This window comes from Prunus avium, chromosome 6 (assembly GCF_965620075.1).
Source record: "Prunus avium chromosome 6, drPruAviu1.hap1.1, whole genome shotgun sequence".
Taxonomy (NCBI): Eukaryota; Viridiplantae; Streptophyta; class Magnoliopsida; order Rosales; family Rosaceae; genus Prunus; species Prunus avium.
This window is the reverse complement of record NC_142289.1, coordinates 37586798-37599255: the sequence shown is the minus strand read 5'-3', so window position 1 is coordinate 37599255 and position 12458 is coordinate 37586798. Positions and strand designations below refer to the sequence as shown.

Sequence of the window (12458 nt, the reverse complement as noted above, 5' to 3'; positions counted from 1 at the left end):
GTTTTTCATTCAAGTTTTTCATTCAATTTCTGAATACTTGTGTTTTGATTTGGATTTAAACTCTGGTTTTTCAAAGGTAATTAGCATTCTACCTTGTACAAGGAAATTAATTGTTTTGCTGTTTTATCAAACCAAAATGCCATTTTCAGTATTTTGACTGCTTAGAGCATCTCCAACCGATATGTCAAAAGTGCCACATAGACATTTAACAGCTAGAAATAACATCTCACACACTCCAACCAATGTGTCAAAGCTGATGTGGAATGAAGGCTGAAGATTGAGATGTTATTTTTGACATCCCAAAAGCGAGATGTCAAATGAATATTTTATTTTTTTTTCTTTTCTATTCTTTTTAATTAAAAATAAATCAACACTAAAATATAATAAAATAATAATTTAATTTGACATATCCGGTGGAGTGTAAAGCTATGTAAGATGTCAAATTGCCACATCAGCCATCAAATTTAAATTTGATGTTTGGTATTTGACATCTCCCTTGGAGATGCTCTTAGAGAGGCTGTAGATTCATCATGCAGCTAGAAAGAAAAAGGTCCCCCTTCAAAAAAGTTAGGTAACTTCATGATTCTCTCTCTCTCTCATGGTGCCTCTAACTACCAAATGCCAAAAAATAGGAGAGAAAATAGGGGCATCCTGCCTTCCACAAGGAATAAAACAACTAGAAAGCAATCTTTCTTTCATGTGTAAGGAAAGGCATTTTGGGAGGGGCATGACATCAGTTATGACATGGCAATCACTTACATGGATTTGGGCCAAATTCAGATGGTGACTCATCCGTTAATCTAGCTATAGCCACCTATCCACTCTTCAGCAATCCTTCTTCACCAAGGCATCTCATTTTATCAACTGTTTTTTCTTATCTCTTTGCTTCAAACTTAAAAGTTCCCACTTCATGCTTATGAAAGCAAAGTTGAAAAAAACAAAAAAAAGGGAAAAGAAAAGCTTGAAAACCAACTAATGTTTGAGTCTTCTTTTGACACAATTCAGAACATTTCTGGTGTAAACTCCTAAGCCAGTACAGCTTTACATGGAGATTTCAAGAAGGCCAAAACCAAAAAGGCAATACCCTATTTTTCATTAGCAAACCAACCCCACAAAACCATAAACACTTTTATATGAAGAAACTAGAAATGGTCCCCTTGCTGCATAGAACAAGACAAGGTCAATAATTGGGGTGCCAATGTCATGTTACGAGAGCTGCTACAACGAAGGTTATGGGTGAGGGGCTTAAGTGAGAGGTCCAATACAATATGTGTAAGTTGAAAATGTTGAAATTTAATAGTTGGATTGAACCCCTCACTTAAGTCCCCACACACGCCCCCTCATTATAGCCCAGTCATGTTACTGCCATATAAATCTGCAATTCTTTTGAGGTTCATCTGGGCCTCCACAGGCATTGTTCCTAGAGGCTTATGAACCATTCAAGTTCTTATCAACAAACAAAATGAAGACTTGCAAATGATTACAAATGAGAAAAAGTTGGTAAGACAGAAATGAGGCAAATAGAGCCTACAATATTAAATACAAATTGGGTAAAAAGAACAAATAATATCCTGGACTGAATGGACTTTGATACCTAAAAATATTAAAGCAAAGAAAAGGCTCATTTATTTATTTTTATTTTTTTTGCGAACAAAGTAGATTCATTGATATGAAGACAGATACAAGATTACACAAAAAGAACACTACCCCCAAAGGAGGGTTCTTGCAGACAAGAAAGTAGAAATAAAAACAATAAAAACAACCAGTGCAAGAACAATAAGCAAAATCCATATGTAATTAAACCCCAACTCACAAAGAGTTGAAGATAACAGAATCCATAAGAACTCAGGAACCAGTGCTGAACAGAGAACTTAGCAAAGAGAAGGCTCATTTATTATTCAGGTCAACTTTAATTTGCTTCACTCATTCTTCCCCAATTATGCCAAAAAAAAGCATGTTTGCCCAATGGGGACTGCATTTCCATTTACTTCATGAAAGTGTGGGGTAGAGCTAAACCTATGTCTCTCTCTCTCTCTCTCTCTCTCTCTCTCTCTCTCTGGGGAGAGGATAAATTGCTTGAGCTCCACAGTTGAAATACATGTAACGTCACATCCAGTACAAAATACACTATACAGCTTGCATTCTATTAATGCCATCAATAGGTTTGGATCTTACAGCAACTTTTTAGCACCCTTTTTTTTATCCTCCACCCACAAAATAAATAGCCTACAATCAATTTTTCAGCTCAAAAGAGACCCAGCACAGCTTTCTATCTTCTTTTCCAACTTCTAATGGTCCTGTACATAATAGGCAAAGTCTCTCCTACACTTTTGTGTTATTACTGCTGCTTGCTTGAGCAGGTACACTTAGCACGATTGTCTGAGAATGTCTGGAAAAAATTAACAGAGAAAAGGATAGATTAATGAAATAATAAATTAAAAATCCAAGTACACATTTAAATAGTCTTTGTGAATTTTCATTCATGATTTTATTTTTCTCAAAATACCTGGACTTGGGTTTGAAGGTCTTTAATGTACTCAACAGCCAAATCTAACATGTCTGCAGTGTTTGTTTGCTGCAAAGTAAAGACATGAGATACTTGAGTCTGATGTCCTCACCAACCAGTTCATAAATAGAAAAGCAAGTGAAAATTTTACCTTGTCCATGTTAGGTACAAGCTCTTGTAGTTTCCTCATCCGTTCACTGATTCGAGTTCTTCTTACCTGACAGGACGAAAATAGTCATCTTAAGCATTTTAATTATCATACATGTGCCTATCAAGCTTTTCATTAAACACTCTTAAAGCAATAAGATGAGTGTACAATGTGTGATATTGAGGGTACTAAAATATTACCCTCTCAGCAATGCTTCTTGGGTGTGTGGCACAACCCCGCTTTGCTCGAATCTTACAAGGCACAGAATCTTGGAACTGCATAAACTTTTCAATGGCAGCCATCTCTGCTGATGTTTTTGGCAAGCTCAAATGATGAGCCAGAAGTGTAGGAGGGCGATTTCCAGCCTCCACATCCTGCATGACAACAACAAATTATATCAGACATCAAATTATACACAACCAAGCACATTTGAAAGTTAATATGGTACCTGAGTTTCTGATGGGCTTAAACCAGTAAATGCTTTGATATCATCTTCCCTAAAGCTTGCTGAGCGTGTAATATCATCAGACATCATTGCAGAGTCATCCCACGAATCAATTGGGAAACCAGTGACATAATTGTTACCCGAGCCATCACCAAAACCTCTAGAATCTTGATTATCTGATCGCATTCTTTTGTTCCCAATTTCAGCAATTGGACTCATTAGCCCTGATGTAGATGGTGGCCCAGAAGAGAAATTTTTCAACCTGCTTGTCGAAGAAAAAGATGCTTCTTCATTAGTGCTATTACTGGCTCCGTAGTTTCCCATGCCTCTCAATGCAGCATAGCCTGCCACTGCCAAATGCTAAGCATCAGCATCATTCTCAAATTGATACCATCTTTTCTTCTTTTAATAAACTATGACTAAAAACAAACAATGCCAAGAACCATTATGTTTATTGATTCTTTCCAAAAAATTTGCATAGATTAAAGTTCTTAAGCTATTATATATGAAAATGAACTGCAGACTGGCTGTATATTTTTTTTATCTTTAAGCCACTCTATATCCAACTGATTTATCAGAATGATATACAAAGTTCATTACTTTGCTATACAAAATTAATTAATTCAAATTACAGAAAGCCAATTTTATTCTGCATATGGTGAAAACATTAAGCATGCTAAACGGAAAGGAAAGAAATCTGCCTCAAAATAATTGAAGTCACTTGAGTTAGTACTTTTTCCATCTGAGATTCATCTATACTACAAAGGACCAAATAGACAACAAGGAAATCTGCAATAGAAGACTAAAATAGAACATACCATCAATATTCATATGGGAGAATAGTCCAGCAGGCGAGCTACTATGCCGAATAAGATTCGAATTAGTGACACCACCAGTTTTCACTGAAGGCAACTGACTTGTCCCCATTGAATAAGCTCCTTCATTAGCTGAATTCAAACTCTGATTTGGCAAAGGTGGTTTTGAAGATGGACTTTGGTAAAAGCCCTGAGAAACAGAAGAATAGTTGTTCAAATGGCTCTGCTGCTGCTGCTGTTGCTGTTGAATCACTCCTGCTTCATTATCCACCTTAGGCACCATAAACTGTGTTTGCTGGTTATTGGTCTGTGTTGTCACTTTGTGATGTGATGCAGTTTCTTCTGTTCCTCCTCCTCCCCCACCACCATTACCACCAACTTCACCAGTCAAAAACCGGGCGAAAATTCGTTCACTTTCAGGGCTAGAAGGCCGATTGAACAATGGTTCACAAAAATCTGAGTCCAAAATATTTGCGAAATATGAGCTGGGAGCTGATCGGTACCGCATCAAGCTAGAGTTCATATGCTGCTGGGGTTTATGATGATGCTGTTGAAGATCTGATTCCATTGCTTCCTTATTCTTCAATTCTCATCCAAAGACTGGAACTTTGAAGAAAGTAATAAAGAATCCTCTTTTCTATTTATCTTTTGGGTTCTTCTTTTCACTCTACTCTGACCAGATCAAATCAAAACCTCTACAAAAGGAGGATTGGAACAAAAGCTTGAGACTCTGTCTTCTCCCCTGCCAGAATTCCCAGAACAAAAAAGAACCCAACTTTAGTGACTAAGCAATCAAAGATTCAACCCAAGTATTTTAGCTCCAAAGCCGAATCCATGTAAACTTTACTTGGATGAAAATTTATTCTGCTATAAACGCAGCTGCTGAAACTGAGGAAACTGAGGAAAACAGACACTATAAAGTTCTATTCACTCCAAATTTTCCTCACAAATCCCCACAACTTTCCAATCTACTAACTACCCAATTTTCTATTATGCAATATCAATCACCCAAGTCAAGAAGATAACATAGAAATCAAAACAGCCCACTGAAATCCAAAACAATAAAAGATGATAAAGAAAACGGCAAGAACAGAACCATAACAAAAACAAACCTTTATACTCTCTCTCTCTCTCTCTTCTAATACTTTCTAGCAAATCTCTATCTTTCTCTCTCTAGAGATTTGCTTCTGTTCTCTACAGGTGCTGCTGTTGCTGGTTAGTATGGGGTAGTGGGAGTGGTGATGTTCTCGTTGATGCCAGTCAGTGAAGAGATATAATAAAGTGAAAACAATAATAAAAACCATTTTCCAAACCAAAATAATAAAAACCATTTTCTTTTCCTCTTCTATTAGTTCAGCCAATCAGAAGTAACAGAGGCCAGAAGTCACTCTCTATCTCTCTCTCTCTCTCAGACTTTGGCATGTTTATATTTTTCTATAACCATTAATGCCCCTGAAGACTAGTCACTTTTACAGAAGAACCCCCATACTAAAAGAGAGAAATGGCTGCATTGCATACACATTGATTCCAGCAGAACCATGTCCTAATATTATTAAAGCAAGAGAAATGGTTGGATTGTGTTAGCCAACACAGAACTGGGGCTGGGGTTTATGTGACAGAAAAGAACATAATCTAATCCCATTTTTAGCGGTAAAGCTATTTTGGTGCGCAGGGGTGACCACCACAAGGTCATGGCTTTGGACCACTATTACTGTGGGTGCTGTTTTAGACAGAGACAGCTTAGTTTTGGGCAAAGGAAACTTGGTTTTTTTTTTTCCTTTCTTTCTTTCCGTTTTAATGAAACTTAGTTTCGCGGGTCATGCTTCATGCCGACATCCTATGGTAAAGCAAAATTATTGTGAATATATACCGACTAACTCTTAATTTAATGGTATTATAAATGACACGTTTAGTGTGAATAAAAATGTGATTTTGGTTTAGGGTTTAGTCGGTGTGTCGTTGTGTCATTTTGTGTTTAGCTAGTATCACACTATGGCTCTCTTCGGGTTGCCCAAGAGGATGTGGAAGGATGATCTTGCTTCTTAGTTTGTTTTAGTGTAATAGTTCCTATGAACTTTTTAGGAGTTTGATGTAGTTTGTTTCTATTTATGATATTTTATTTTCTTTTGACGTTTAACTTTCAATACAAATTTGTCATTTCTATCGTTGCACAACGAACTTTATTACAAGTTTGGGACTTGCAAGTAAGTCTTAAGATAAATTTGAACACCTACAATCATCCATAAATCACACGTAAAGTCAAACTCCCCATTTGTTTGCCTGAATGATACGAGTCAATTGTTACAAGTCCTTCATTCTCTCTCATCTGTACGAAGTCGTGAAAGCAATTCTGGAATTTAATCGAAAGCAAGATGTGAATAATATTTAATTAGGTCCTCCACATTCACAGAAAACCAGAAAATTTAATAAACAATCCTCCATCACTTGGGGAGAAACTGAACAAATAAAATAATTCATGACGTGCTAGCTGCTGCAGCCTGCGGATGCTGTGCCTGTGGGAATTATATTTTAGGTTATCAAAACGAAGGATTACTTTCTTTAATTCTGTGCTAAAAGAAAGGAAGAGTCTCTCTTATAGAAAGATATTGGCCCCAACCCAAACCCCTCTACTAAAAGACAAAAATATCACGTTTAATTCAAGATTAATATGTATTATTAAGTTTGAATTTGTCTTATTTAAGCCATTCATTGAGGTTTAGCAGAGATCCCCCTGGCCATTGCTCTTCTTTTTTCCTTTCATCTCATTTTTGTGGGGTGGTTGTTGCAATTGGGGTTCATCAATAATTTGTCTCATCGTACCAATTATCTAATGCAAACTATTTTGGGTTCACTCTAGATCGTTAATTGGGGATCATTTGCAAGTTATTCTAGATAAGTCAATAATCATTTTTATGAAAAATTACTTTCCATATAATCACTTAGTTTGGAAATGATTATAGATAGGTCAAAAAGTACTTTTATGGAGAATCACTTCTTCATATAATTACTTTAAGTGATTTTATGAAGAAACATCTCGCATGTGCTTAATGTATAGGAATTCAAAAGTGGTTTTCACCAAATTTGTTGTAGTGGTTGAAAAAGCCACATGAGTTTAGCTAGTTAAAACGTGCTTAGAGCTTATTGCTTAAAAGGAAAGTATTTGGGTAATTATAATTGATTAAGCTCTAATGATCACCGGCATCGATTCAACCGAGGTGATTTAGTTCTTATATTAATGTTTGGTTTAAGTTTTGTTTTTAAAAAGATAATTGAGCACTTTCACTTACAGTGCTTATGCACGTGTAATTGTATTAGATTACGGCTTGATTTGACCGTAAAAAAGGCAATGCCAGCTTATCGGCGCTTAATTTAGTATACTTTGAAACCTATTAGAATCTCCAAATGTGACTGGAGCCGTAATTAACTTAGCTCCAGATCTTAATTTGATTAAATAAATCACAAAGTGACAAAGAGGGTTGAGTGGATAGTAAGGAGTGGTGCATTAGATTAGATTATTAGATAATGTTGTATAATTCAATAGAAAATTGTCTAAATGATGTAAACATTTCTATTACGTGTCATGCCATAGAATGGCATGTGATGAATGTAGGACCCACCGTAAGAAATTAAGAATAAGAGTCTTCACTCTCAAATATGTTCTAATAATTTCATTTTCATACCTTTTCTTCTTAGAATTCGGTCACTTACTTACTAGCTATCAGTTATTTGGTAAATTTAAAGTAATTATAATGTGGTATTAGAGTACAGTTACGTGGTATAATTTATTTATTTATTATAGTATAAGTGGATATCTATTAAAATTACATATGAAAATATCAATATATCGTCATTCACTTATATTATAACATATAAATAATTTATAGTATACCACGTGTTCATATAACTACAAATTTCTCGTAAAATGGAGTTCACATAAAATTTTTGATAAAATGAAGGCTACCAAAATACCCTAGTCAATCATTTTTTTTATTCTTGTGTGCAAGCTATCAAACAGAAAATACTAAATTCCTAAGTAACTCCAACACGCATTAAGATCACCAAGAAAATGACTAGTTGATATAACCTTAATAAGTTATTTTGAATTTTCCTCGGCCTAAAAATAATATATATATATATATATATTTTTTTTTTATAAATAAAAACTTTAGGGGGAGATTGGCTACTCTGACCACCAGCGTCAAGGCAGACTCACAATCTCGAGCTGGAAGGAATTACAAGTGACACCTAACTGCCAACTATCTTCAATATGGATTTATGTAGGAGATTACAAATCGGGCTAGTATAATTTTCGAAACCTAAATAAATATGAAAATTGAGTGATCAAATTTAATCATTTTTCATCTCGTACTGTTACTTGAGGTAGACCTAAGAAAAGGCAAAAAGAAAACTTATTTAGGCTTGAGAGAGAAAAAAACAATAATTTCTTAGTCATAGTCCCCACGCATTTGTTTTCAACGGCTCATTTATAAAAATGGAAATGCGATGGCGTCCACACATTTGCCAATTTAAAAAATTGGAAGGCAAGTTAACTGTGTCCACACATTTGTAAAAGAAGACATTTATAAGGACTTCGGTAGATAGTTGATCCATTTCAAACTGTCCCTCTTTTGATTTCGATTGAAATGAATGTGTATAGTAAATTAGGTGTTTTTTTCATTGATAAAAGCCGAAAGGCTCGATTTCAATACAAAATTAGGGTTTAGTTATGGGAAATAGTTGAAAGAAAGAGGAAGGAAAAACATTGAAATGATTTTTCATTAACTTAATGATTTTGACTTATGTAGGGATTAAAAAATCTATAAAGTTTAAATAGCTAATGATATGCTGGCACGATTTGGTCAGCAGATTCTTGCTGAATAGTATACATCACGAGCTCCATGATTCTGGGGAAGAGGTAGCTGGAAATGAGGTGGGGAAAGAAAAAAAAAACCTGTTTGGTAGCGAAACTGAATCAACTTTTGTCACCTAACGGAAGAGGGCATTCAGTTTGTTAATACCAAAAGCAGAAAGATTTATAATTTGCAGAGTGAAAACTTTGTTCAACATGAATTAAATTAAATCCATTTGTTTCTGTTAGTCATCAACGAATGCATTATGCATGGACGATTTTTAATCGTCACATGCGTAAATACGAAAAGCTTAGTACATACCTACGCAACCTCGAGAGGCTAGTTATACGTATATGCTTAGAGGAAGAAGGGTTTGTCTGACATTTTCAAATTATTTTTGACGTCTCTTGGAATTTGGTTGTGGGTTTTGGAGATATGGGAAGTGAGGGTAAGGATGAGAAAAAGAGAATAAATTGTACTGGTACGGATGGAATTGAATTTGGAAGATTGAAAGGTTAAGATTTTGGAGCTGATGACAATGGATTTGGGTGTGAGTGATGTGGAGAGCAGAATCGAACAGTCAAATCTCATCTAGTGGAGCCATTCATGAATTCTTATCATCATAAGAGTATTGGAATCTAAATGCAAGGAATATATTCTCTCCCAAAAATGAGCAAACCAACAAACCACATATACTTTCTTCTCTTCAATTGGTTGTTCCAATTTATTTCAAGATACACACAAATGTAGCATTATAACTTTTTTTGTTTCTTTCTTCTCAGTAATTTATAATCATCCCTTTTGGAGCAAAAGGAGGAAGGGGCTATGGCTTTTTCTTTGTTTTGAAGATGGGTATGTATATATATATATATAGGGGATCAAAAGGCGTGCCCTATCTGTCTACATTTATGGGCATCCTATGAGCTATTGGGCTTCTTTCATTCATAACACTACGACCATGTTTGCCTTACTTTGTTCAACATTTCAAAGTCGTTCTATGGTGAGAGTGCAATATACGGACTACAGAAGTGGAACTTCATATTAGCCACATGATTCATCTGAATAGTAACTTCACTTAAGTTTAACGAAATAATCTTAAGGTCCAAATGAGGGATTCATATATGACGCCCTCGTTATGGAATTTCGCCAACTTTTTAATCAAACTTCACAATGACAACAAAGAAGGGCCTCTCTAAGCAGCCCATCTTAATTTTTTTTTCATTGCAAAACTACGCTTCTTGTTATTATATGATTGTGACTTAATGATTTCATAGTGAAGGAAATGATTTCAACGGTTCATCTTCCTCCAAGTGTTAAAGTTAGGTTTGGGCTTAGTTCAGTTGACTTAAAATAGTGTTTTAGAAACTAATTTCAGAGGATTTATTCGGCCCAATAAGTTATCTTGGGCCACATCAAATGGAGGCTTATGATCTGACAGAGCATCTTGCTTGCCGAGCTCAAATGGAGGCTAATGATCTCAACGATTAAAAAAGAAAAAGAAAAAACCAAATAAAAAGACACGACAGAACATTAATGCATGCGTGCCTTAAGGTGAGGGCCAAAGAAAAGAGAAAATACTTAATTAATCTAATGAAGCAGGTAATTAAGGGTCCTAATTAGGGGCATGTCTTACGCATAAATCACATGCAAATTTCCAAAGTATTGGGTTCAACTCAACCCTAATTACATGGGATGGGACTAATTGTTTTTTTTTTCTTTTCTGGTCAATCTATCCAGATACACAGCCTGCTACTCGTACTCCTGTTGTTGACTCCCCTAGATACCACCCAAACAGCTGGAGGAGGGAAAAACATTATTAATTATTAATTACTATATATATGTCTATAAAATCCCTGTGTGGTTTTTGCTGAACATCACAAGGAATTGTCACGTGTGGTTGATGATAATGGTAAATGTGGGTTGGTAGTGTTTGTGGTGATGCCATTGCCAAGGTATGTTTATCATAATGGTAAATGCGAGAATAATGATTGCTGGATTGTGACATTTATTTTACTTTCATGTCGAAAATCCATGGAGATCTACGTTTATGATTGCTGGATTGTGACATTAATTGCTGCTTAAGTTGGGAATTGTTCTGGTTTTTTTCTTGTCAAAACCTTATTTTATGTCAAACAATTGCAGAAGAAGTACTTGTAAATTGAATGTTTTTTGTCACTATTTTATATGAAAAGGGCCCTCTAAAATAGTAGTAAAAGTACTACTTGTAAATTGAATGGTTTTAAAAAGGAGTATAGATTTCGAGAGCTATGAGTTAGGTCGGTTCACTAGAGTAGTGTCCTATCTCCTTTCTACCAAGTTCAACATTTTCATTTCATAGAATAGTAGAGTAATTTAGAGCAGTTAGAATATCATTTTGAAAATCAAGAATTCAAGATATAAGATCCAATTTATAAACATATAGAAACTCATAATCAAGCAAAGGATCCACTAGTGTAGTGATTTAGAATATTTACTCCCTCAGGTAAGGTCTTGGGTTCAAGTCCTAGCATCCGTATAGTGTGTGTGAGTTTAGTATACTATCGCTCCTCTCAATAGGAAGAGTTCATTGCTGATCTTTCTAGTTGGACATTGTAAGATCGACATATATATCTTAAGAGTCTGGGCCAGTACCTGGTATCAGAGCCAAAAGTCCCTAGAAGAGTTGTTAGTCCGTGATTTTGTTCGGCCTCGGCCTCGGCCTGCGCTTGAGGCCGAGATGAGAATGCCTTAGCATTTCTTCTTTTATCTTTTTAGGAAGGCGAAGTACCCTGGCGAAACGCTGCGTTTCAGTTTTTACGAACAAGTGTCAGGGCCGAGAGAAGGGGCTCCTTCGGCCAGCTTATGGCCGTGATTTATCAGGCACAAACAATTATAGGATGAAAGTAGGATTACATCTTTGTTTGAAATTAATTAATGGCCTTCTCAACCTTATCCCCCAATGATATTGTTACATGTGTCATTATTTTTAATATATAAATGAATGTTTAGTTGTTGATCAAAATAAATTGCACACGCACAATGATGCTATTGGACCATATAAAATTGTAATGATAAGAATATACTTGATCTTCCTAAGAAGCTTCTGGTGGGAGATCTCTCTCCCACATGAACACCACTTGCAGTAGCTACTGCTAATCATACAAATTACAATTAATCAGATCACACAAGAGAAAAGGCATGATTGTAGTTTGGTCAATCGAAGTTCAAAGGTTCAAATCCTTCAGAGAGGCTATATATTCAAAAGAAAATAGAAAAGTTGGTTGGGTATAGCTCAATTTGCTGAGCTCTTCATATTCGAAATCCCTAAACACTCAATGAATATTTGTGTAAATCCCCACTTTCAATCGCTTGTATTAAAAATAAGATAAAAATTACAAGATTTCTTAATTTTGTATGAGCTGTTACTGCTACCTAAAAGACAAAGAATCCAATAAAACCCTTTTTTTTTGGGTCAATCATTGTTTTATAAAGTATTGGATCAACATCGATGCAACCTTTTTCGAAAAGAGGGGGACTAAACAATTTCAACTATTCTAATTTCAATTATTTAACATGCAATGTCGGCTAGCTTTTCAGTCAGATTATAATGCAAAATTTTAGGAGAAACAAATCCATACGTTTCCATGTTTCTTTAGTCATTTTGAAGAAAGAAACAGTCACTATTGTGTTTTTTCTTCTTCGTTATCTTTAAAAT

General features: G+C 35.3%; 1 protein-coding gene across 1 annotated transcript; it reads right to left on the bottom strand.

The window, feature by feature from the left end:
- Positions 1-1871: 1871 nt before the first annotated feature.
- Positions 1872-5521, bottom strand: LOC110756803 (transcription factor bHLH122). The gene is made up of 7 exons (XM_021958260.2): positions 5027-5521; positions 3918-4656; positions 3103-3449; positions 2855-3028; positions 2658-2723; positions 2507-2575; positions 1872-2389 (listed from the first exon to the last, which is right to left on the bottom strand). The coding sequence occupies exons 2-7, from the start codon at positions 4480-4482 to the stop codon at positions 2339-2341; spliced, it is 1272 nt and encodes a 423-aa protein (XP_021813952.1). The 5' UTR covers positions 4483-4656; positions 5027-5521; the 3' UTR covers positions 1872-2338.
- Positions 5522-12458: the final 6937 nt, after the last annotated feature.

Coding starts and splice junctions, on each gene's coding strand:
- LOC110756803 (XM_021958260.2), bottom strand. CDS start 4,482: ATGGAATCAGATCTTCAACAGCATCATCATAAACCCCAGCAGCATATG. Junction 2,724..2,854: donor CAAGAAGCATTGCTGAGAGG/GTAATATTTTAG, acceptor TCGTCCTGTCAG/GTAAGAAGAACTCGAATCAG. Junction 2,576..2,657: donor TTGTACCTAACATGGACAAG/GTAAAATTTTCA, acceptor TTTACTTTGCAG/CAAACAAACACTGCAGACAT.